This window comes from Zonotrichia albicollis, chromosome 1 (genome assembly GCF_047830755.1).
Source record: "Zonotrichia albicollis isolate bZonAlb1 chromosome 1, bZonAlb1.hap1, whole genome shotgun sequence".
NCBI lineage: Eukaryota > Metazoa > Chordata > Aves > Passeriformes > Passerellidae > Zonotrichia > Zonotrichia albicollis.
In genome coordinates, this window is record NC_133819.1 from 90,157,957 (window position 1) to 90,179,770 (window position 21,814).

A 21,814-nucleotide genomic window follows, 5' to 3' on the forward strand; every position below is an offset into this window, starting at 1 on the left:
TCTCTTCTTTAACACATAACATGTTCCTCCTTTGACCCTCATTTTCCCTTTTTTTCTCTCTCTCCCCCTTCTCCCTCCCACTTGTCTGTCCCCCTCGTCCACCGATCTAATCCTGGATCCTGCCCTTTCGTGGTTGCTCTCCTTCCCTCCCTCCTTCCCTCCCTCCTCCTCCTCCTCCTCCTTCTCCCGGCCCCACCGCCCTGGCTGAACCCTCCCAACCTGTTTGTTCCTCTTCCTCTCTTCGTTTGCAGCTTAGAGATGGCTAAAGTCAGCACCCAGACCGCTTCCGTCACGACCCCTGTTGACCTCAACATGAACCTCTCTCAGTCTGCCACCCCTACCTCCACCCCCACCTCCATGGCCGTGCTGGCGGCCGCCTCCGCCGCCTCCGTCAGTACCCCCCCTCCCCTACCAACTCTGCCAACCACCCACTATGCCGTTCCTGTCTCCAGTCTGCTTGGCATGAAAACTGTCCCACTCCTGGCACTAAATGCCGCGGCCGCCGCGGGGGCCACGGGGAGTTTGTCCGCTTACACTGCCAAAATTCCTTCGACGAGCGGGGTTAAGAAATCTGACCGCCAGAAGTTTGCTCCATATTGAAGGGATGAGACACAATGCAAGCTTTGCCAGCTCTGCCAAGAGTCTGTGGTAGATCCTAGTTATCAAGGAAACAATACGGCATCTTTTATTTTCTGTTCGATTGCTAGTGTTAACTGTTGCCGACTCAAGTCGTCTTCTGCTCTCCATAACACCTAACACCAGGCACCACCTTCCAACTAGTTCCAACAGCCAGCAGGTGCCAGCCCGGGCTCCTTCTCCCCGGATACTGTCCCAGGGCTGGCCCTCAGCAGCCCCACGGCAAGGCAGGGCTGCCCCCAGCCCACCAAGGGGGGAGATACAGTGAGGAGAACGGAAAAAATGTAAATGAGGCAAAACGGTGACAGCCAGGTCCTGCTCTGGCAATGCTGCCCGGCATAAAAATACACCTAGATCCATGTGCAGGGATCCCTCCAACTGCAGAACAATTCCTCATGGCAAAGTGCCATCTCTGATGCATTTTTTCTATTGCTAGCATGTCAAATCCGGCATTTTTCAGCGCCCCTGCAATACCCTGTGAAGTGCTGCTGGCCCCCCTCAGTCATTCTGCTGCTCCTAAAAGGCCTGGAGATCCCCATTCCCCATCCCAAAATCCTCCTACAAGCAGGAGATGGCAGTTAGGAGGTACCAACTTCAGGTACTTGTGCATACAACAAATGAAGCTTTCTGGTCTGAGAAAAACTGCTAAATTAAAATGACTGCAGAACAGTAAGGAAAAAATACCAGGTACCGGTGCCTTTCCACATGATTCTTTTAAAGGGTGCAACCATTTTTCTCCACTTTGGAAAAACGTAATTTTAAGAACTCTGCTTTAGGGAGGGAGGGAGAGAAAGAGAGAGGAAGCTCCTCCTTTTGCACTCAGATGTTTTACATACACCAACACAGTTCTTATTCCTGTAAGTACTTCAGAGCAAGTACAAGCCAGATGCCGTCACTATCTCGTATATCCTCTCATGTATGTTTTATTCAGCCAAAATGACCATTTTTCATTAGATTTCACTACAAAATACATCCCTGTTTAACTCCCCACTAATCATGCAGTCAGGTTGTATGGTAATCATGAAAAACATGTAGCATTTTAGAGGTCATTCAAAGGCTACTGCCTGGACAGATCCCATCCCTTTACCAAGCACTTCAGGATGCTCAGATTAACTAAAACGAGACAGGTAATGGCAGCCAAAGACAAGAGAGCTGGGGAATGGAGTGGCTGGTTGCCAGCTGTTGGAACTAGTTCTTACTGCATTTTATGTTTGTCCATCCACCTTCTTTTTAATTTCTGTTGCATAACTCAGTAATGCAATATTGTTTTCCTCACCACTTCCAAAACCAGAATCCCATTAGCCCGCCATGTTCATCCACTCTGCACTCCTTGGACACAAAGCTTTAACAATTGAACTGTATTCAGTGCATTTTAATATAAACTAAAACACAATGCAAATGCAATACTTTTTAAAACATGGTATTTCAAAGTGTGTTATTGTATAGGGCTAAGTACTATCTCAGTATTTTGTGTCATTTCTGTATTCTGTGGGCTTTTCTTCACCTTAGCACATTTGCACTAAGTTTTGTCACTGTAACCATTTGTAGAACTGCCATTGTTACAATTTGCACTTTTCCAAATGGGGTTTTTGGTTGGTTTTGTTGGGGTTTTTTTTGGTTTTGTGGGTTTTTTTTGTTCGTTTGTGGCTTCCTTTCTTTTTTTTTTTTTTTCTTTTTTTTTTCTGGTTGCATATACTGAAGGAAAAACTGGGAATAATGTCAAGGTACCACAGCTATTTAAAAGCTCTAGAAAACTGCTGTAAAATTGTTCTGGATTATTGTAACTGTTTCAATAATTGACATTTAAGGAAAAAAAAAATCCACCAACCTCTGTGTGACAAAAATTGCCTGCACTGAAATGCTGTTCTATGCTGGTTGTACTCAAGTGGTATTTTTTTAATAGTGAGAAGATTTTTTTTCTTTTTTTGCTTTTTTTTTCCTTTTCTTTTCCTCATTTTTGTTCCTACATTTTAGGCTGTCTTCAGAAGTTACTGGCCTGGGGGCTCTGTAATGTATCTCATCATGCCCTAGTGCATTAGCCACCAGACAGGACTTTTCCAAAGCCCCATGAGACAATGCTTTCTATGGACTAATCTACAGAGGAGTTTCTGCCATTTCTAATTTTCTTATTATTCTGAGACATCAAAAGAAAACACTTCCTTTACTCTTTAAGCAACTGTGCTTCCTAACTCTTGTGTTGCTTTCATTACTGTTCCAGTTTTAACACTATTGTGGCTCATAACATAAAGCAGAGACAAGTTATTTTCGGGGGTTGATTTTCATTGATGTTCATGCTTTGGCTAATCTGTATAAAAGCATGGGCCGTTAGTGTTCTAAACCACTGTATTATTCAGCTAGAGACTCAACAGTAAGTTAAATGAGACGTTTTTATAAATAAATTTTTTTCCTGATTAAAAAACAAACAAAAAAAAGACGTGGTAGCTTTGTGCATACAGCTGTTGTGTTGTTTAAACTTTGTTCTTTGTAACCGAGTTGCTAACTTGTCATTGAAGAAGCACTATTTTATGGATTGTCAAACTAAGGTCACAGACAAATTGCTTGTTTTCAATTAATGATTAAAGGTTTCATATCATCACGCTTAAGGTCCCAGTGCTCATTGGGAAACAGTGTAACATCTGTGCAAGACTGGCAACCTTAGTAAGGATGTTAGCCCATTGTCAGGCATGATGAGTCTCTTCAGGACTAGAGGGAGCCAGATTGTGCAATTAGTAGAGTCAGCAGTATTTCTACAAATCTTGATTTGGTTTTTAACAAAGCTGCTCATTGAGAACTTCTCACGCTGCATAGAAAAGACAAATTTGGCTTCATGTTACAAGCAGCCACCGATTTGTATCTCTGGTCTTTTCCCAGACTGAGCTATAGATCAGATACTGGGGAAGGGAAAACAGGAATGAAAGAATGAACTTGGATGCTGAGTACTGTATTACTGAGGCCCTTTGTAACACATTCCCAGCAGCACTGCCCAGTGGTGTGGCTTCCAGCCTGCACCTTCCACCCTGCCAGGAGCCAGTTCAGGCCCTGGAGGGCACGGCAATGTGCAGTAGGACGGGGAATGGAGAGCTGAGCAGGCCCAGGAGCTGTCTCCTGCTGCCCTGAAACTGCTCCAAGCTGCTCAAACCCTCCTTTGGATCTGCTGAAGCGCTGCAGTCACAGCCCTGAGGTTCTCTCTTCACACACAAGCAAAAGGAAGGGGCTGGCCCCGAGCTGTTGCTGCCTTACAGCCCCACTGGCTGCGCTCTGGCCCCCTCTGCTCTTAGGGCACTGGCAGTGCTGTCACAGGTACTGCTCTGGCCTCATGGGAAAGCAGCTTTGCTGGCAGCATCCCTAATGACACAGGACTGTACAACCTCCATCTCCCTACTCTGTTAAAGGTCCCTACCTGCTTTCAGGGATTGAGCTTGGGGTCCTGCTTCCCCTCCCTGCCCCTCTGAGCTTACACGACGATTTATCCTCCGTGGTCTCCAGGGTATGGAGCGCTCTCCAGTGCCTGGAATCGGGGCACGACCAGGACATGCATGCAGACTGGGAGACCTGTAGAAATCAACAGCTTCCTCAACACAGATGCAGCCACACAACACCCCCTGATGATGAAGGGTGCCAAGGGGCACCCTTACAGAACAGCTCACTGCACCCCAGCGCCCACGAGGCCTTACCCAATGTTGACAATTAGCTATTCCAACTCTTAGAAAAACTATAGGCTGTAATAATAATTTGATAAAGTTCTCTGTTATTATTACTTAAAATACATTTTTATTACTTGAAATGTATTTAACTTCTCATTCTTTAAAGGAGAGCTGAAGCTGCTTTCACAGCAGAGACCTCCATAAGTCTTCATTTCTTCAACAGCAAAAACTATTTCTATGGCTAGCCTGGCTACTGTAAATGAAAAAAAAATATATATTATTGCAGCTCAACACTAAGTAGGTCAAAGCTTTGCTCTCCCAATAAAGCTGCCAGGCAAAGGGCAGCAGCAGCTCTGGGGTGTGTAGTATCTTTCACATGAATAATTCACATGTGGCTTGCAGAAGTGAAAGATTTAAACAAACTAGTGCAGGGGCACGTTTGTGTGAGGAATGAGGAGAGGCAAAATACAAACATATATACTAAGAAGGAAGTATTCTGAGAGGGTTTTTGCAAAAATACAGGCAGAAATGTGATAAAATCTAAGCTTGTTTTAATTTCATTAGTTTAGTTGGAAAATATTTCTGAATGGCAAGAAAAAGCTCCTAATATCTTCAATATACAAAACAGACAAACAAAAGACAAGATGGTAAAGAAAAAAGGGGGAAAAAAAGGGTAATGAATAATAGTAAGAAAAGTAGAAATAGAAAAGTAAACCACTCATGCCCAAAGGTAGATAAGAGGAAGCATGTATTCGCTGTGAAAAGGTCACTGCCCACACAAATGTGAGTTTCCAGATGAAAGACAGCACAAATTCGGCTTTTGCGTCATCAAATTGGAATTAGGTTTCTGGAAACATCTCCAATGAATTCAAGCAGCTCTGTTGTGTTTCTCAAGTGAAAAAACACTGACAGCGTGAATGCTAGCTGAAACCAGAAGGAAAATAAACAAAGTTAGTCTTCTGCTAATACAGAGTGGTTTCTGTTCTCAGGCATCACCAGAGGGCATCTGTGGGCCCCAAGGTTCACATTTGGGCCAGTCAAGCTCGTAGGCAGCAGCAGAGTCTCAGTGGTGCCATGAACAGAGGCACCTGGGAAGTGCCTCAGCCTCAGAGGGCTGCACAGGCAAGGTGCTGTTTGTCAGGTTTCACAAGACAGTCTGAATCCGGTTTCTTCCACAGCCTTAACACCAGCTGAATGCATTTCAGCACTGTTTGTATTCTTGGGACAGGACCTTCCCCTTCTGGAGTGAGTGTCATGATTATCTAAAAGTCACAGTGCTCACTGATCCAGGGGCTCAGCAGTGGCACAGCTTCTGCAGGGAGCACTGTCATTGTCAGGCTGCTCAGCTGGGTGACACCAAGGGTGTGTTTATTAAAGGACAGCATCCAAAGGAGGGATTTGAACAGAGATCTCTCCTATCCCCTGTAACTTCTGCAGCCACCAATGGTGCAAGGTATTAGTGGCTCCACTGTATTTTTGGAAGAAAGACCTGGTTTAGATGTCTACACAAAGGAACTGCTCACATTTGTTTTCCCAGCTATCGGGCCAGGATAATTCTAATGAACTGATGAACAGAAGATCAAATGAAGGCAGACCCTGAAAAACTGCTTCACACCTGAAATTTCCATCTCTTGGCCCAAGCCACGCTTTCTAGGGGTGTAAGTACACACTGCCCTTCTTGGCACTAGTGTACTTAATTCCTTGGTTCCAGGAATCCAGGTTGATTAAATCAGTTTCTGCATCAGAGCATGTGTCCTGTCCCCCTACAGACTGGCATGTGTCTTAGGACATGCCATGGACATGACATTAAAGAGTCAAAGTAATTTGATGGTACCTAACAAAAGGGAATTTCTGTACCATTACATACTCACACTGTGGTTTCTAATGACACCTGCTACATGATTCATGCAGGCTGAATGTCTGATTTTCTAGAGCAACCTTTATGGATTATAAGAAAAGAAATATTTTTAAGTGCTGAAAATATTTTAGTAATATGGCTTTTCTCATTTCTAGCTCAGTGTTTTTAAGATGATAAAATGCAGAGAATAATTATAGTGGAATGTAATAAGCAAAATTTGTCTCTCTTCAAATTGAATTTATTGGCAGGGGGCTTGGCCAAAGCTGATGTCAATGTTCTTTTCAATCAGTATTTACAATTTGAAGCAAATTTTAAAATTAAATGCTGCAGTGGAGGAAAAACAACCATGTTAGCAAATGAGAACATTGGTCTGCTGTTATTTGGGTTTGTTGGTTTTGTATGGTCACTTTTGGGCTCCTCTGTACCAAATACAGACCTTGTTCCACATTTAAGCCATGCCAGCAGCAGCTTATTTCATCAGGGCAGGAGAGAAGTTAGCACAGCAGTCACCCTGGGCACTGCCTGCCTTGCCAGGGGAGAGCTCACTACCAGCAGCAGCTGCAGCAATGGTGAGCTGCTCCCTGGAACTCCATTTCAAACATGCAGACACACACATTCTGCTCCTGGAAGTCACTTACCAGCTCCAAAACCACTGAGCTGGGGAATCTCAACTACTTTTTGGTGGCATGAAATTACACAATTCCTAAGTTTGGACAAGTTTCCATTATTATATGAATAAATAAGGATTACAAATGTCTTCCTCCCTAACTCCGATATTTCAGTTTTCTGCAAGTCCTGAAGATCAGAGAATTAAAATAGTCTTCCTAATTCCAATTAAAATTTCATTTTTAATAGTGGTTATTGACATAGTTAGTTATTTGGATTACTTTCATCTTTATTGTTAAGAAACAGAATTTAAGGAAGTTAAGAAGTGAGAAAGAAATTAAGTACACATTTTTAAAAACAATTATTTCCTCTGGTTAATAAGCTATCTGAATAGCTCATCAGAAGTATATAAAATTGTTTTCTAAAACTGAAGACATATTTACGATTACAAATTAATTATCCCTATGTTTTTCTAAGATACAAGAGATTATTTCCCTTAATAAATTAGCCTGACTACTAAATGAGGTTAGGATACTCCTCTCTTATAGCCATGCTACTTTCATTGCTAAAAAGCAGGATGATTTCTTGCCCTCTTGACATGACAGCACATGCACGTCAGCGGTCACAAGGGACAAAGACACTCCCATTATCTTCACAAAGCTCTCTAAAAGCTTTGTTTCAAATGCTGAAGAAAGGTACTGTTGTATGCAGTAAGGTGTAAAAAACTTGAATAAAACTGTTTGGAGATCTGTGAGATTCCTCCAAGGAAAGGAGCACCAACTCCTAAACAAAACGCAACCAAGAGGAATGGATGCTGTCACTTCCCCAGCAATGCACACACCCCCTGGCTGGTCCATGTTTCCCTTTCAGCAAGTTATGCAAGGAGAACAAATAGAATGATGAGTGATCTGGTGTTTATTCCTGCCATCTTCTCTTAATAACAGTGGGGTGCACTGGTTTGGATTTGAATGTTCAAGATGCTGCACTGTAATTAAACTCACTGCCTTTAGCTTCTTACCCCAAGATACCTCTAAAGATGAAGGCAACTGGACTAAAACAGATGAACTGTTTTAATGCTCAGTTAATTTCCTACTCATCCACAGCTGAAACCATGATTTGCAGATTTCTGTGCAAAATGAAAGTAAAATTATGGAAAAATGTGCAAAAAGGAAGTGTCATTTACAGACTCAGAGATTAGCATTTTTATACTGTCAAAACATGCATGTCCATGATGTTCAGTGTAACCTGATATTCATTACATCTGTTTCTCTGAAATTAAGCCAAATGCAGAGTGGTTCTGAAGTTTAAGCGTTAACAAGCTTGTGTGCTTTGGTGAGTGGGGTCAGTGAAAAGCAAAGAACAAAAGAACAATTAGGAACTTAGCTTAGCTTTTCTCAGAGAGAAACTGAGGGACTGTGCTTTGGTTTGTTTTGAAAAAGACTGTCCTGTTAATACTGCACCACCCTCTCAGCTGCAAGTTCTCTTTACAGGGATAAACGGATCTACAGATCTTTCAGTGCAGCATGACAGGCATCTTAGACATTGATGTTCCAATGTTTCAAGTACACAGAGACATTTTATTTCAGTTTTGGTCCAACGGAGTTTTCTCCAACTTGTCCAAACATTTATTATTTATTTCAATATTTTTCTGAACACTGATTTGTATTTCAATACTCTCTGAATGTTGCTATCTCAGTGACAGTCCTAATTCATGTAAGACTTCAGTGTCACATCAAACATTTCAGCAGCAACAGCTACTTACACTTCCTCTTACTAACAGTTGTAAGCCAGCAGATGTGAGCAGGAAAGTGTGGATGCAATAAACCACTAGGGAGCATTGCCTGAATTTTGACAGCTTTATAAATAGGAAGAGCTGAACCTAAGGATCACAAAAATTGGGAGTGATAAAAAAGCATCTCACTATAAGGACAGGGCTTCTGCCATATCAGATATTTCCCCCAAAACAGGAAAATCAAACATCTAAGTTTTGTTCTAATCTTTATTGCTTGGTTGATAATAATCTCTGAGGCAAGGAACTGGAATACTTTCATAAGAGCAAAGCTTGTTTTTTCCCTTTAAAATCTCACTAGTTTTAAATCTAGAGTATTTTAAAGAAAGGTTAACCTGTTCTTAACAACTTTACTTTTTTATATCAATCAAGGCACTCTTATTTTCATCAGTAAGTCAAAGTCATCATGACTTTCAAAAGTCATCAGTAAATCTGAAGTATATGAAGATTCACAAAAGTTAAAAAGACACTTACCAAAGGTAGTTCTGCATTCCATGTCCCAGTCTTGTCAAGTTTGTTGGTTCTTGATTTTACCTAATCTGTGTTTATCAGAACAGAATCAATTTTAGATGCTTTCTGTGCCTAAAATAGTATTTTAAGAAAATTTCCAGTATTTGCAATTATTATTTTACCTCCTCAGTTTCCAGTGCAGTACCTTCCTCTCAGGCATTTTGTCACCCTTTCATTAGGTGATGCAGATATGTAACCACTGCCTTCTCATCCCTCTGGTTCAAGAAGTGTGAGATATGCTACATGATGGCTGCACTAAGCAAAACAGGAGACCATAAAGAAAAATATCCAGCAGTGCTATGGCACATTACAGGCTATGCACTGGAGAAGCTGTAGCTCAGCCTTTCTGAGCTTAGTCCTTACATACACAGAGAAACTGTAACAGACCCTAAAAAAAATGTACATATTTTATTGGGAGCTGGGGCAATGGACAGAAGGCCACCTACAAATTTTAAGAAAACATAAATGCATAGTATTTCCCTTTCCCTAAACCCTCAATCTGGGAAAAATCTGTAGACTATGTACTTCTATAGACAATAAGCCAACTCTCAAAATTACCAAACTGAGCTAATGCTTCCAAAAACCTAGAGATTCTTTACAGATTAATTAATCCCACTAAAACACTTCTGGTAGGAAACCAGTCATTTTAATAGGAAAGGTGCATCCAGTATTGTAAAACATTTGCAATATACAGTTTTTACAACAAGTAATACACTACTGTAGATCTACAAAATTTTTTTAATAAGCTTGGTTCTTTAGCTTACGATCCTCTTTAAATAAATATTTAACAAAAGAATCTCCCTTCTAACAATGGAACCAAGACCACAGATAAAAAGAATGTCAACCACATTGCAAAAATGCTACAACAAAGCCCCTTTCACCCTCCAGTCTTGTGACAGCAAATCCTGCAGTTCTTCTTCATCTTCACTCCCAACATCATCCTCCTCTTTCTCTTGTGCTGCTTTTAATCTCATGGCTTCCTTTAACTTCTCCTTTATCTCATCCTGGCGGTTCCGCAAAAGCTCCACACGGCGGTAGCACTCACTGTTGGAAAGTGAAACACCTGTTAACATCTGGGGCCTTTCCATGTTAATGGCATCACCTCCAGTGCCGGATTTTGCTTCTACAACTTTGGATAAAGAAACTTTACAGCTTCCCAGCAGTGAAAAAGAAATAAGCTTTCAAGATGCTAGTGCACCTTCTCAGTATTCTTCAAGTGAAAACAGACTGAGGAGAGGCTTGGTCAATTCTCTAGCAGTGAGACCTGATCCAAACACTTAACAACTGCAATACAGTCACAAACCATTTTTCAAAAAGCACAGAACCAATATCCACTTCCACACAAAAAGGAACGCCATTCTTTGCTCCATTTATGGTTTTCAAGAGGGAAAGGTGAGACATCAGTTATCAATTTTGATAATCTAGTGGTGGCATCTCTGAAAATAAAAAAAGCAGTACAAAGTGTTCAGATTCTTTATCTGCTTCCTCTCTGCTGCAACAGAACATTTTAAGTAAACACAATCCAAAAGTTTCAGGTTACTATTCGCTTTAAAAGTTCTGTCCTTGAATTGTGTTTTATAACCATTCTAGCCACTTCAAATAGGATTTTTTTTGAAAATGCCAAGTAGTACCAGCCTGATTTAAATTCTCCTTTGCCCCTTGCATTCTTATTTGCTCGGAAGGGTCAACATGGAGGGGTTACTGTCTGGATCCTGTCTCCCCTGGCATATTACCAATATGATTCTTACACAGCTGAAGATTTGAAGGCCAAGGAACTTATTTCATTTTCAACTTAATTTGAAATGGCCTGCATTTAAATACACTCAGAAGTCAAACGTTACAAAAAGTCTTTAAAAATGTGTTTGAAACTTTTATTTTGGGGGAAAATAATTACAATTAAAACTTGAAGTACTCTACCAATTTCTGAATTTGGTTCTATGTACTTACAGCAGCCTTAGTGAGAAAAATAAATCCTTAAAGAGAGGCAAGTTTAGCTCAAGCCCTCTTCAGAATTACACTAACATTGTTAAAAGGCATTCCTGTAATAGCAGAGTTCAGTTTGAACCTAATGCTGTTGTTACCATACACTGATTATGTGCAGCATGTAAATCTGCCCAGAGGGTTGAAGTGAAATTTCTAGTGCCTTTCTTTCTGAGTTGCTACCATTGCCATTATCACTGTTAATATCAGTGTGCTGAGCTACAGGAAAATGGTAACAAGCTGTTCCACTGAGCTGTATTTCAGGTTGCTTTAGTTTAAACCAATGCCCATCCAACCACCACACTCCCCATTTCAGCTAAACAAAACCAAACAAACTGTTTCATGTAATGAAGTGCATCACTCCACAAAACCTTAAACTTCTACTAGAATTAAAGAGGGTTTGCCACAGCACAGGACATTTTCAGTACAGGAAATGTTCTTTTAAAATGTTCACATATATTCTACATCAATCAAAACTCCCAGGGAAATACAAATTAAGATATTAAGCCACCTGACAGGGGAAGAGGGACAGTTTGTTCCAAGAATTTGCCTTGTGTACCTTCAGTGATTCCAGTGTATTCTCTCTTTGGAGAAAGTTACAAAACTTTGTGTCAAAATCCATGTCTTTATTAGGTATCATTCTGCAATTTGAGGGAGTTTGTCCTTCAAATACTCAGATGATTAATGAAAGGTAGTATCACAGATTAGAAGCGTTTTTATCACTCCAGTCAAAGAGCAATCCATTACTGCTAGAGGACAGAGAATTTGAGGAAAAATTGATCTACTTACATCTGCTCATCAATTTCTCCAATCTGGCGATCTAGTCGTCCCTCCTCATCATCTTCTGCCACTATTGCTTCTGAAATCTAAACCAGAAAAGCACTGAGAAAATTCACCTTCATCCTGAATTCCACTTCCACTCCTTTACAATGTCTGTGTCCTCCCCTGCTCCCCTCCACCTGAAGTTAGTGTCAATCTCCTCTATGTATATTCCCATCTTTAAAAGGGCAAATAGAAAAAAAAAAAAAAGGTCTTGTTTAATTTGACATGGAAATGTTTTTTCTTAAAATCAAAAGAATTTTGGCTGCTTTGGGGTTAATCTTTGGAAATTTTTAATACTCTATGATATGAAACTGAGCATAAGCAAACGACACATACCCACAGTCTGAGGCTGAAACAAGAGCTCTATCCCAGTGCTTGGGACTTAAATATACACCACTTATTGAACATACTGTTTAAATATTCCCACTGGATCCCGAAGTGTTTCTAACCTGTTATTTTTTTCAGCATATACTTTCTCAAATCTGAATGTCTGGGAGATGCTATGCAATCAATGGTCCACGCATAACTGAGAAGATTCCTCCTAAGCTGAAGAATTATCTGAATGGCTTATGCTAGCAAAATGTATCCACCACTGCTTTTGTATGAACATTTGCTCTGTTTATAGTGCTGACTGCTTTAAAATGAGCAATGAAACATTTTTCTGCACCACCTTCTCAGCAGTTGACATATGAGTAACTATTTACAATTAAAATAATTAAAAGGATAGCAAATATTCTAGGGGAAGACTGAGAACACAGGTAATCTTTAAGTTGTACACAAGGGCAGATAAACACCTGCTGCAGGAAGACTTTCCATGCAATGGCAAACAGTAAAAAATTGAAGTACAGAAAAACTGGCCAATTTACGTGTCTCAAAACTCTTTTGTCACCTTCCCAGATTTTGGAGTTCCTTTCCAGTGCATTTAAATTAAACATGAAATCCAGGTTACCTACACTTTATAGATACTTTTCTAAAAAGACAAACGAATGGGTAGTGTTTTTAAAAGTATGAATATAGAGCTAAAGAAGAGCCCACAGTTGTGTCCTGTTTGAATACAGGACACTGATTTGAGGTATATGTTAGCTAAACAGTATTTAAATAAAATACAGTGTAACAAATGTAACTAGATACATATGACTGGATCTTGATTAAAAGTTCTCATCTTAATTTCATTTAAGTGGAAAATACAAAGAACCCTTTGCTCGTTTAGAAAGTGCATTTAACCACACACTGCATTGAAACAACCAGCTGACAAATGCAGATGTCAGCCATTCTGCAGAGCTGCATGAAACTGTTGTTTTCCTTATTGTGTATAGTATTTAGAATCAATAAATATAGATTCCATTACTTACTGTGTTGACCTGTCGCATTGCCTTTTGAAATTCATCCCATTCTTTGTCCATCTGATCCTTTGGAGCATCAACTTTTCTCACCTAAAGAACATGAAAATTTATAAATTAACAATTTAAGTCTAATGACTCTTTGGGGCACTGTAAAAAAAACCCAGGAGAAATATGAAAAATTATGCTGTGTTATCAGAGAAGTCTGGTTGATGTATTTCAGTTTAAGTAATGGATATGAGTGAGAGAGTGCAGCTGCACAGTGGTTTTGGAAGAAAAATCTGACTCTGCTCCTGGATTAAACATCCATGACTGCAGCTTTAAAGAATAATTATTGATTAAAAGTGGCTGGTGTGGAATGTCTGAAGTAACAGAAGTGAGTTTGATGGTCTGCCATTTCACTGCGTCAGGTGATAACTATTGAATTCTTCTGTAAGCTGCCTGTACAATTGCATACATTTCAAGCCAAAAAGCAGTGAATTGTTTGCCTTTGGCATAACATAAAATATCAAACCTTTCAGTCACTAGTCTGCTGGTGTTAAATAGCCTGACTGTATTTGAAATCTAGTCTAATTTTGTTGGCTAACAGAAGAAACTGTACAGCTACAAACCAATTTTAATGACATGTAAAGCTTTTTATTCTGTGGTAGATGGCGTTTAGTACTAAGACATGAAGTCTGAAAAAGTAGTCATGGTAAGAATGTGTTTAAGATCTACAGCCAAGGTAATCAAAGCCAGATTGTGCTTTTAATGCAAATAAATAAATAAGGTAGTCTACCTGTGTAATTGAAACCTACACAATTCAAGACTGGAAGATGCGGCATACAATGTATTTTAGAGGACAGATTATGCCTGACTCAGGACTGGGTAAAATTATATAGCTAGGAGAACTAAGCAGTTTGAACATAATAAGTCATGACACCATCTTTTTGCATTAGTTTTATTTTCCCTTTATTCATTCTGCTCTTTTGGTGACATGTCAGTCATCACCTTAGTAAAGACAACAGTTTGGTGTGTTTTGTTCCTGAGTGATTATACAAAATCAAGTAGTATGAATTAAGTTTATAGAATAAATTAGAAGCTTCCAAGCAAACTCATACTGGGAAGTAATAGTCATCATTTCATTTTTCTGTTCTGTTATTATTTCTATCATATGTGTATGTACTGTGTTATTATGCATTGTGGTTGTCTTTTGTAATTCATAATTATTTGTATTTCTTACAATAAATTTAAACACTAAAGTTATTATTTTTCTTGAAATATTTATCTAACCCAGAATTTATATGCTCTACAAGTACCTGATGCAAATAAACAAGCATTTTTCACACCCACAATCTCCCTTTCCAACACCCAGTTAATTCTTCAAATAATTATTTTGTGTATGATTCCAACACAGAACCACTGCAGCCGCCTCAACATAAGTGATGTCACAAACATTTTCCTCCCTCTGAGTATTAGTTACACTCAGAAAGAGCTCATTAAAAGGAAGAGCCTCTCCAAGCAATTCAATGGAACAAGTAATCACTTGTAAATTTATCAGTGGAGGCAATAACCAGAACAAAGGTCACTAACCAGTGTCCTCACAGATAAAAGCAGATTCTCCTTTCCTGCCAGGCATTCCTGCATTCCCTACTTACGATGAAACTAAGTATTTGAAAAATTTACTACTTCAATTAGACAAAAACACAAAACAAAACAAAAAACCCGCAAAAAAACAGCCAAAGGATGGCTTTTTCAGCTACATATTTCAATATTCAAAATATCATTATTCAAAACTATTCACATATGGCAACACCTGGGCATGAGTAGTGCCAAAAGAGTCTTGCCAGAGCAAATAAAACACCTAAGCTTGTTAGCTGGGCCAGTGGGACTAAATGAAGATGAAGGAGCATTATTTGGAAGGTCTCCAAATTAGATATCATGGCTTGGCCTCACAATGCCATTTAAATACACCAGCAGCCTTCCACTGTGTAAACAAGAAAATATACTCAAAGAAAATAAAAAAGACTTAGGCCTACAGCACTGTATTTCAATAAAGAAAGCAAGAAAGCCATCAAATCTATGGCAAATTTGACAAAACAAAACAAAAAAAGGTTTGTATTTCAAATACCAGTGTTTTATTTTGGTCATCATTTGGCACCGTGCAAGCTGAAGGAAGTATGAATGGTTTTGGATTTCAAGATTTTTTTGTTGTGGGGGGTTTTTTGAGAAAGTTTGAGAATTTGAAGGTGAATAGCCACATTTCTTTTCTGAGCATCATAAAACCCCCAGGTGGTAAAAGGCAAGAGGGCTGAAGACCAGGTTCCCTCTTGTGGTGTAACCAGCACTAGAGATGCCAGCGTGTGCCACATGGAGCTGCTTTCATTCCAACAGGATGCACCCCATCAGTCACACAGTGACTCAACACTTTTCAGCAGGATCTCACAAAGGACATCCAAGAACTATTATATCCCCAATTCCAACGCAAAACTGAATGTACAATTTAAGTGAACTGCTTTTCCTGGGATGACTCACAGAAATAAAGGTACATTGTCCAAATGTCAGTTCAGTATTCCAACCAACAAATGACAATTCTTTAAGAGTCACAGAGGAACCATAATCAAAAATACTTTCCAAGAGATGGCTTTAACAAGCTCTTCGTTGCCCACCTCCATCCCTTTTCATGTTTTCTCATTCACACAGAATGAATGTTTAAGGCTGCACCAGGGGAGGGTCAGACTGGGCAGTAGGAAGAAGCATTTCTTTACCCAGAGGGTGGGCAAACACTGGAACAGCCTTCCTGGAGAGGTGGCCAATGCCCCAGGCCTGTCAGTGCTTAAAAGGCATTTGGACAGAGCCCTTAAGAACGAGTTTTAGCTTCTGTTCAGCCCTGAAGTTTTCAGGCAGTTGGACTAGATGATTATTATAGGTCACTTCCTACTGAAATAGTTTATTCTAGTCTAAATAGTTCAGTCATTTTCTTACATTCCAGTATGACTGATTACCTGGAAAAGCATCCTTACTACTCAGCAAATCATTACAACTGGCAGAAATAAATCCAGTAGCATAAAACAAGGAGATCACTTACTTTTGCATCCACTTCAGGATCATCAAAGAAACCTTCTGGCAAAGCTTCAGCAGTGTTTTCTTTTCTGAAACATTTGATTACTATTAGCCCAAGTTAACACTTTACAATCTGCTTCATTGCAGAGTTAAAAATAGTCAAAAATGAAATTCATAATCCTTTGTGTAAGTATGCAGAAACACAGCAGGTTTTTTTAGCCATTAGTTTTTTTTATCTACACCCATCAAAACCTCCTTGTTCAGCTTGATCCTTCCTTGCTTTGAAGGAACTGCACAGAAAGGTTTAAATCTCAATGTTAAAACAAGAGCTGTAGCTTATACTTCTTAAACTGTTCTTTCCAGTGTGCTGAACACCCAAACATTGTAACAGCACAGCTGCTACTTCTGAATGATTACAGCACAGTCTGAAGGAGTGCTCAAGTGAGCTGAACCATTACCACACAACAAGCACTTTCCTTTAAACAGGAAAGCAGTGGTTGCATGAAGCTCCCACAGTACCCTGTGTTAAAATTTGCAAAGAGACGTCAAACAGACTCTGTATGACATTGTTCCATCTCTTCTCCTGTCCCGAGGGTGCAAGATACCTGTCTGAAACAATGCCTGAGGCTCACATATATACAAACTATTCTGAATGCAACAGAACAATAAGTTCTAAGGGATCACAGTCTCCATTTCCTGGAAGATAAATGTTTGCTTACAATTGCTAAGACTATCAATATTTGATTTGACTGCTTACCTTTCAATCACCTTCTCATGTATCTCTGCTTTCTGTATGGATCCTGAATGGGAAACTATAGGAGCAGCTGGAGTTTTGGTGTCAAAAAAGTCTATAGGAAAGGACAGAAGTCTATGAGAAAAAGAACAGCTGTTCAGGCATCTTCTAAAATTCCTACTACACAGAAATTTCAGTTGGTACCTTACTGAATCAAGGGAAGAACAGACAGATGTTACTTCCCTTGGCAGCCTCAAACAACTAGAACATAAAATCAATGAGCAATCACCACACAATAACACGAGATTCTTTGCTAGTTTATCTCTACTTCCAGTATTACACACCCTCACCATCACCTAATGCAATAATTAGAAAAATAAAAACCTTTCATCATCAGTTACATCACAGCTTCTCCTTACAGAGAATTACTATTAATTACTAAGAATTACTAATTACTATTTCAGTCAGCATTACCTGCAGGCAGAGAATTAGCTATGACTTCTTGAGTTGGAGGTGGAATTTCAGTTTTACGCACAACAGAAGATTTGCTTGTTTGTTCGTGTTCCTCCTCTTCTTCATCATCGTCGTCATCGTAATTCCCTGACAATAAACTGGGACCTGGGCCCTTGGAAAGCTGTACACTGGCACTGTCTGGCTGGGCTTCATCAAAAAAATCTGCTGGCAGCCTGGTGAAGAGGCCACAACACAACTGTCAGAAATGTCACAGCAGTGACTCCAGCCCAGCAGCAGCAGCCCAGGCCCTCTGTGAGAGCCTGAGCAACGCCCTGAATGGCACAGCTGTCAACACAGACACTGTCTGAAGGCAGCACATGCCTGGGGCTCTCATTTAAAGTTCCCCAGAAATGCCCAGGTTAATTCTAAAAAACATATTTTAGATCCATTTTTCCGTTTGCATATTCACATTAATAAAAATAACCCGTAACAAATTGGAATGGTGGTTAAAGTAATTCTTTTTCCACCTACTAAGTAATTTGCTACTTATTTTGGGTACCTAATGCTGTCCAGGACTGCAATTTAGAACAGCCACACAGGCTCAGCAATGAGAAAACACAGATTTGCTGGAGTAGCTGCAGCCTGCAAGCCAAACATTTTTCCACCTTATATTTTAAACTAATTATACCAACGAGTTCAAAAATGGACAAACCTCTCAAGTGGTAATTTTGCACACAAACTCAAACTCGTACAAGGAAACAGCAAGTGGTACCTATGAAAGGTAGTAATTTATCCTGTGAAGTGCAGAGGAGACCCACAAGTGTCACCTGACATCTGCCCACCCTACAAAGGTGTCTGAATACCATCAGATATTTTTAAGGGCAGTTGAGATGCTTAACCCAACCCCTTGAAGTCAAATACAGCCCTGTATTTGTACAAGTTCAACTGCTGCATATGCACCTACATGAATTCTAGGTGACAAAAACCATCCTAATGAAGACCTATCACTTGTTAGTAGTTTTTGTTAATAAATATCATTGAATTATACATTGAAAATTTGTCTTAATTTCAGACTGACACCTCTTCTTTAGGATGTCAGCATTATGAGAATACATGCTACAATCTGGTTATGTTCAAGCTGTGTAATAGCACCATGTGTCAATCCTTTAAAGTCTGTCAGTGACAGTAAAATAATTCCTGTTTTCTCAGGGAATCTTCAGAGTTGATACAATTTTCTCCACCCCGGAAGATGCTGCCATGTTCAGGACTATACAACTGTGCTAGGGAACAGGCAGAAGCAGGGATCTGCTGACTCTCTGAACCTTTGCCCTTGTACAGAAAGCAGAGACAAGGAAGAGCTGGATGAGAATGCAACCATTGATAGTTAGAGAAAATTCCTAGGTAATAACAAGATCTACTTACCCTGATGAAGACGTGTGTGGCTTTTCATCTGTACCTGTACAACAGCCAAGAGAACTTATTAAAATCCATGCTTTTAAAAGAAACATCCCTAAGGCTTCTATGACAGCACCGAGTCCCCAAATGCATACATATTTAACATATATATTTACATGTCTGGTACCACCAAGGGAAAAAATTAACTGTCTTTCCTTTGGCAAGAATTTTGGTGCATGGTTTGAGGAAACCCAGTGACTTGATTCCACTGAAAAGGAGTAACACCACTTCTGGGCAAGTGCTCCTACAGCTTAATTTACACTGCTTCTCGTCTATCTGGGCCAAGCTCACAGTTCCATGACCTAATTTAACCCAATAACCCAGAAGAAAACCAGCTAAACCTCCAAAAGCACTGTTTTCTCCTGACATAAAACTCACAGAGAAAGAGCAAGCAAACTTTTCCCCTTTTCAGCAGCAATGGGCTGACATTAACTGAACAGTCTGGTGTATTCATTAACTGTTCATTTACTCGACAGTCTGGTGTAATCATATTCACTTCCATAGGAACAAAACAAACCAAAAACATTCAAGATGTAAAATGGACGGATTCTGGCAAGCATTTCCCTCTCATTACCTTTTACTCTCTTTAGGTCTGTATTTTCTGTCTCAACTGTTTTTCTCTTGACAGGATGAGAGGATGTGCCAGCAGCTGAGCCAGTGGCTGTCTGCTTTGTGCCTTTTAATTCTGCAACTCTCTGTAAAGAAATAAAAATTTGGGGCACGTTACTAGCAGTAACTTCTGGATTGCAGCTTAAAATACAGAATGAGCTTTTACAACAGCTCATCAAAGTGAGCTGATACCTTTTTAGAACAGTATCACTGAAATAGACACCACAGGTACCAAAACAAAGACCAGTGTTTCTGTCAGCCTCTGGAATGATGTGACATGGAGGAAGAGGAACTGACATTCACACAAGGGAGGCTGTACCAGTAGAAAAGACAGAGCAGTGACACTGACAGCAGTAAGACACTGGAGAAAAGAGCAGGAAGGCTGGATTTATTCTAAAGTCCTGGAATATTACGTGTTTTAAAATAAAAACATGACATTTTAACATCATGAAAGATGTCACTCTGCTTTGCCACAGTCATCTCATTTGAATGCAGGCAATGAACTGGAATCCCTCTGTTCCTTTGGTCTTTTCCTGAGTACTTGTAAAATTAAACACAGTCTTTCAGGTTTTGCTAAGAAGTAGCAGCAGAACTTAAAAGGATTAAAAAAAAATTGGATGGCATCCAAGTTACAAACTCCCTGACTTGCTTCACAAATTTTTTATCTTTACTGCAGAATTACAAAGAGAAAAAAAAGTGCATTTTCTTAACCCCGCATAAGCTGTCACGGGACAGCTCACAGATCCCCGAGCACGCCCGGAGAGGCGGAGGGGATGGGTCCAAGTCCGAGCTGCAGACAAGTGACAGCCAAAGGCTGTCGCTACGGTGGGAACTGCTTCACCGGAGGAGCGGACCCCTGAAGGACACGGGACCCCCTTTCTAGGGGCTGCCTTTACTACCCCCACCCGGGCTTTAAGAGAACAGAGGCCAGACGGAACAGCCAGACGGGCTCCCCCCTCATCCCGCGGGCTCCCCGTCGCTCCCACTGCCGCACGGCGCCCCGAGTAGCGAACCGCAGGCTCCGTTCCGGTGGCGCGGCCTCTCCCCAACGCCTCCCCCTCCCAAGCGCTGTCCCGGCGCTTCCCAACCGCAAAGCCCGGCCGAGACCCTCCGCAGCGCCCTCACCTCCCGGTGCTGCTTGCCCAGGACGTGGGTCTGCCACAGCAGCTCGCTCTTCACGGGCGCGTTGCACAGGGAGCAGCTCAGGTGGCCCAGGCTGTTGTACGTGCCGGCCGCGTTAAGGGAAGCACCGAGCGGGGCGCGGACCCCCTCCCGCCACCCATCCCTCCCAGCCGAGCTCTAGGGTGCCCAGGATATTTGGCGAAGGGCGAGTCGATGCGCTTCTTGCCGGCGTTCTGGCGCTGCTTCTCCCTCATGAGGCGCCGCAGCTCCTCCTGCCGCACCTGCTTCCGCCCCGCGCCCGCCCCGGCCGCCGCCATCTTCCCCCGGCGCAAGGGCGGGGCCGGCGCGGCCGTGACGCTACCGGGAGCGCCGGGAAGGGAGGGGCGGGAAGGGATCCGTGTCCTTCCTCGGGATGTTCTTTCGTGTGTTACCTAAGAGCATAGTGGATGTTCTTTAGTGGATTTTCTTTAGTTAAGTCTTTGGAGCACCAACAGAGCTCCATGGACACAGCAGTCCAGCTGTGGCATACGGCTCTGAATAAGCTGCCTGAAACGTACCCCTACCCTCACGCCAAACCACCCAGATAAGTAAAAGATAATAAACATTGCATCCCATACGTCCAGATCCAGAAAAAACAGAATCACGGGGTGGGTCGGGTTGGAAGGCATCACAGTGGGTCATTTGGTCCAACCTGCCTGGCACAGGACTGTGTCCAGATGGTTCTTTAACATCTTCAATGAGGAAAAGTCCACAGCCTCTCTGGACAACCTGTTCCAGTGCACAGTGTGCAATACAACCATGTAAAGTACTCAATGTTCTTTTTTTAAAAAATAAAACCAAAAACCAAACAGCTTTTTTTTAAATTCTGTGTCATTGCCAATCCTGGGAACACTGGAGGCCCCAAATCAGGCACCATCCAGTATAGTTTTTATGAAGATCCCCCAACGCAGGGAAGAATGATGCATCTGACTCCATGGAATCAGAAGGCTAATTAATTGCTTTACTATACTATACTATATTAAAGAGATACATACTATACTACATCATACTTACATCTTATAACTTACTTCTAACTACTACTTACTTCTACTACTACTCTGCCCGAGAGTCCTGACCCACACACGTGGATCCAATTGGTCACCTCGGGTAAACAATCTCCAGAATACATTCCACTTGCACACAAACACAGGAGCAGCAAATGAGGTAAGAATTGGT

At 41.1% G+C, this 21,814-nt stretch overlaps 2 protein-coding genes across 28 annotated transcripts in view; one reads left to right on the top strand and one right to left on the bottom strand.

The window, feature by feature from the left end:
* LOC102071518 (poly(rC)-binding protein 3) overlaps nucleotides 1–17,617 on the top strand; it is a 502,832-nt gene extending 485,215 nt beyond the window's left edge. For 16 of the 23 annotated variants that reach the window (XM_074546639.1, XM_026791003.2, XM_074546643.1 and 13 more), the window contains one exon: nucleotides 252–2,482. In XM_074546639.1, the coding sequence (XP_074402740.1) occupies nucleotides 252–600 (349 nt within the window). In that variant the 3' untranslated portion in view covers nucleotides 601–2,482. Of the gene's footprint in view, nucleotides 1–251; nucleotides 2,483–2,610; nucleotides 10,051–12,310 lie in introns of those variants that run through there. The other 7 variants (XM_014264273.2, XM_014264274.2, XM_014264268.2 and 4 more) reach the window with 2 other exon arrangements.
* On the bottom strand, nucleotides 1,103–20,956 carry ZNF830 (zinc finger protein 830). 5 transcript variants are annotated; one of them, XR_012581559.1, is made up of 12 exons: nucleotides 20,795–20,955; nucleotides 20,603–20,702; nucleotides 19,443–19,563; nucleotides 18,836–18,869; nucleotides 17,435–17,646; nucleotides 16,985–17,075; nucleotides 16,253–16,316; nucleotides 13,198–13,278; nucleotides 11,813–11,889; nucleotides 9,166–10,087; nucleotides 9,008–9,072; nucleotides 1,103–5,204 (listed from the first exon to the last, which is right to left on the bottom strand). XR_012581559.1 is itself a non-coding variant. In XM_005482957.2 (10 exons), exons 1-10 carry the CDS (start codon nucleotides 20,914–20,916, stop codon nucleotides 9,904–9,906), a joined length of 1,086 nt encoding a protein of 361 aa, XP_005483014.1. In that variant the 5' UTR covers nucleotides 20,917–20,955; the 3' UTR covers nucleotides 1,103–9,903. The 5 variants fall into 5 exon arrangements, 2 of the variants coding, with proteins under 2 accessions (XP_005483014.1, XP_026646808.1); XR_012581558.1 differs by having other exon boundaries at nucleotides 1,103–9,072; XR_012581549.1 differs by having other exon boundaries at nucleotides 9,008–10,087.
* Between the last annotated feature and the right edge of the window lie 858 nt (nucleotides 20,957–21,814).

Coding starts and splice junctions, on each gene's coding strand:
- ZNF830 (XM_005482957.2), bottom strand. CDS start 20,916: ATGGCGGCGGCCGGGGCGGGCGCGGGGCGGAAGCAGGTGCGGCAGGAG. Junction 16,317..16,984: donor CATGAGAAGGTGATTGAAAG/GTAAGCAGTCAA, acceptor CAAATGTTTCAG/AAAAGAAAACACTGCTGAAG. Junction 13,279..16,252: donor ATCCTGAAGTGGATGCAAAA/GTAAGTGATCTC, acceptor CATGTTCTTTAG/GTGAGAAAAGTTGATGCTCC.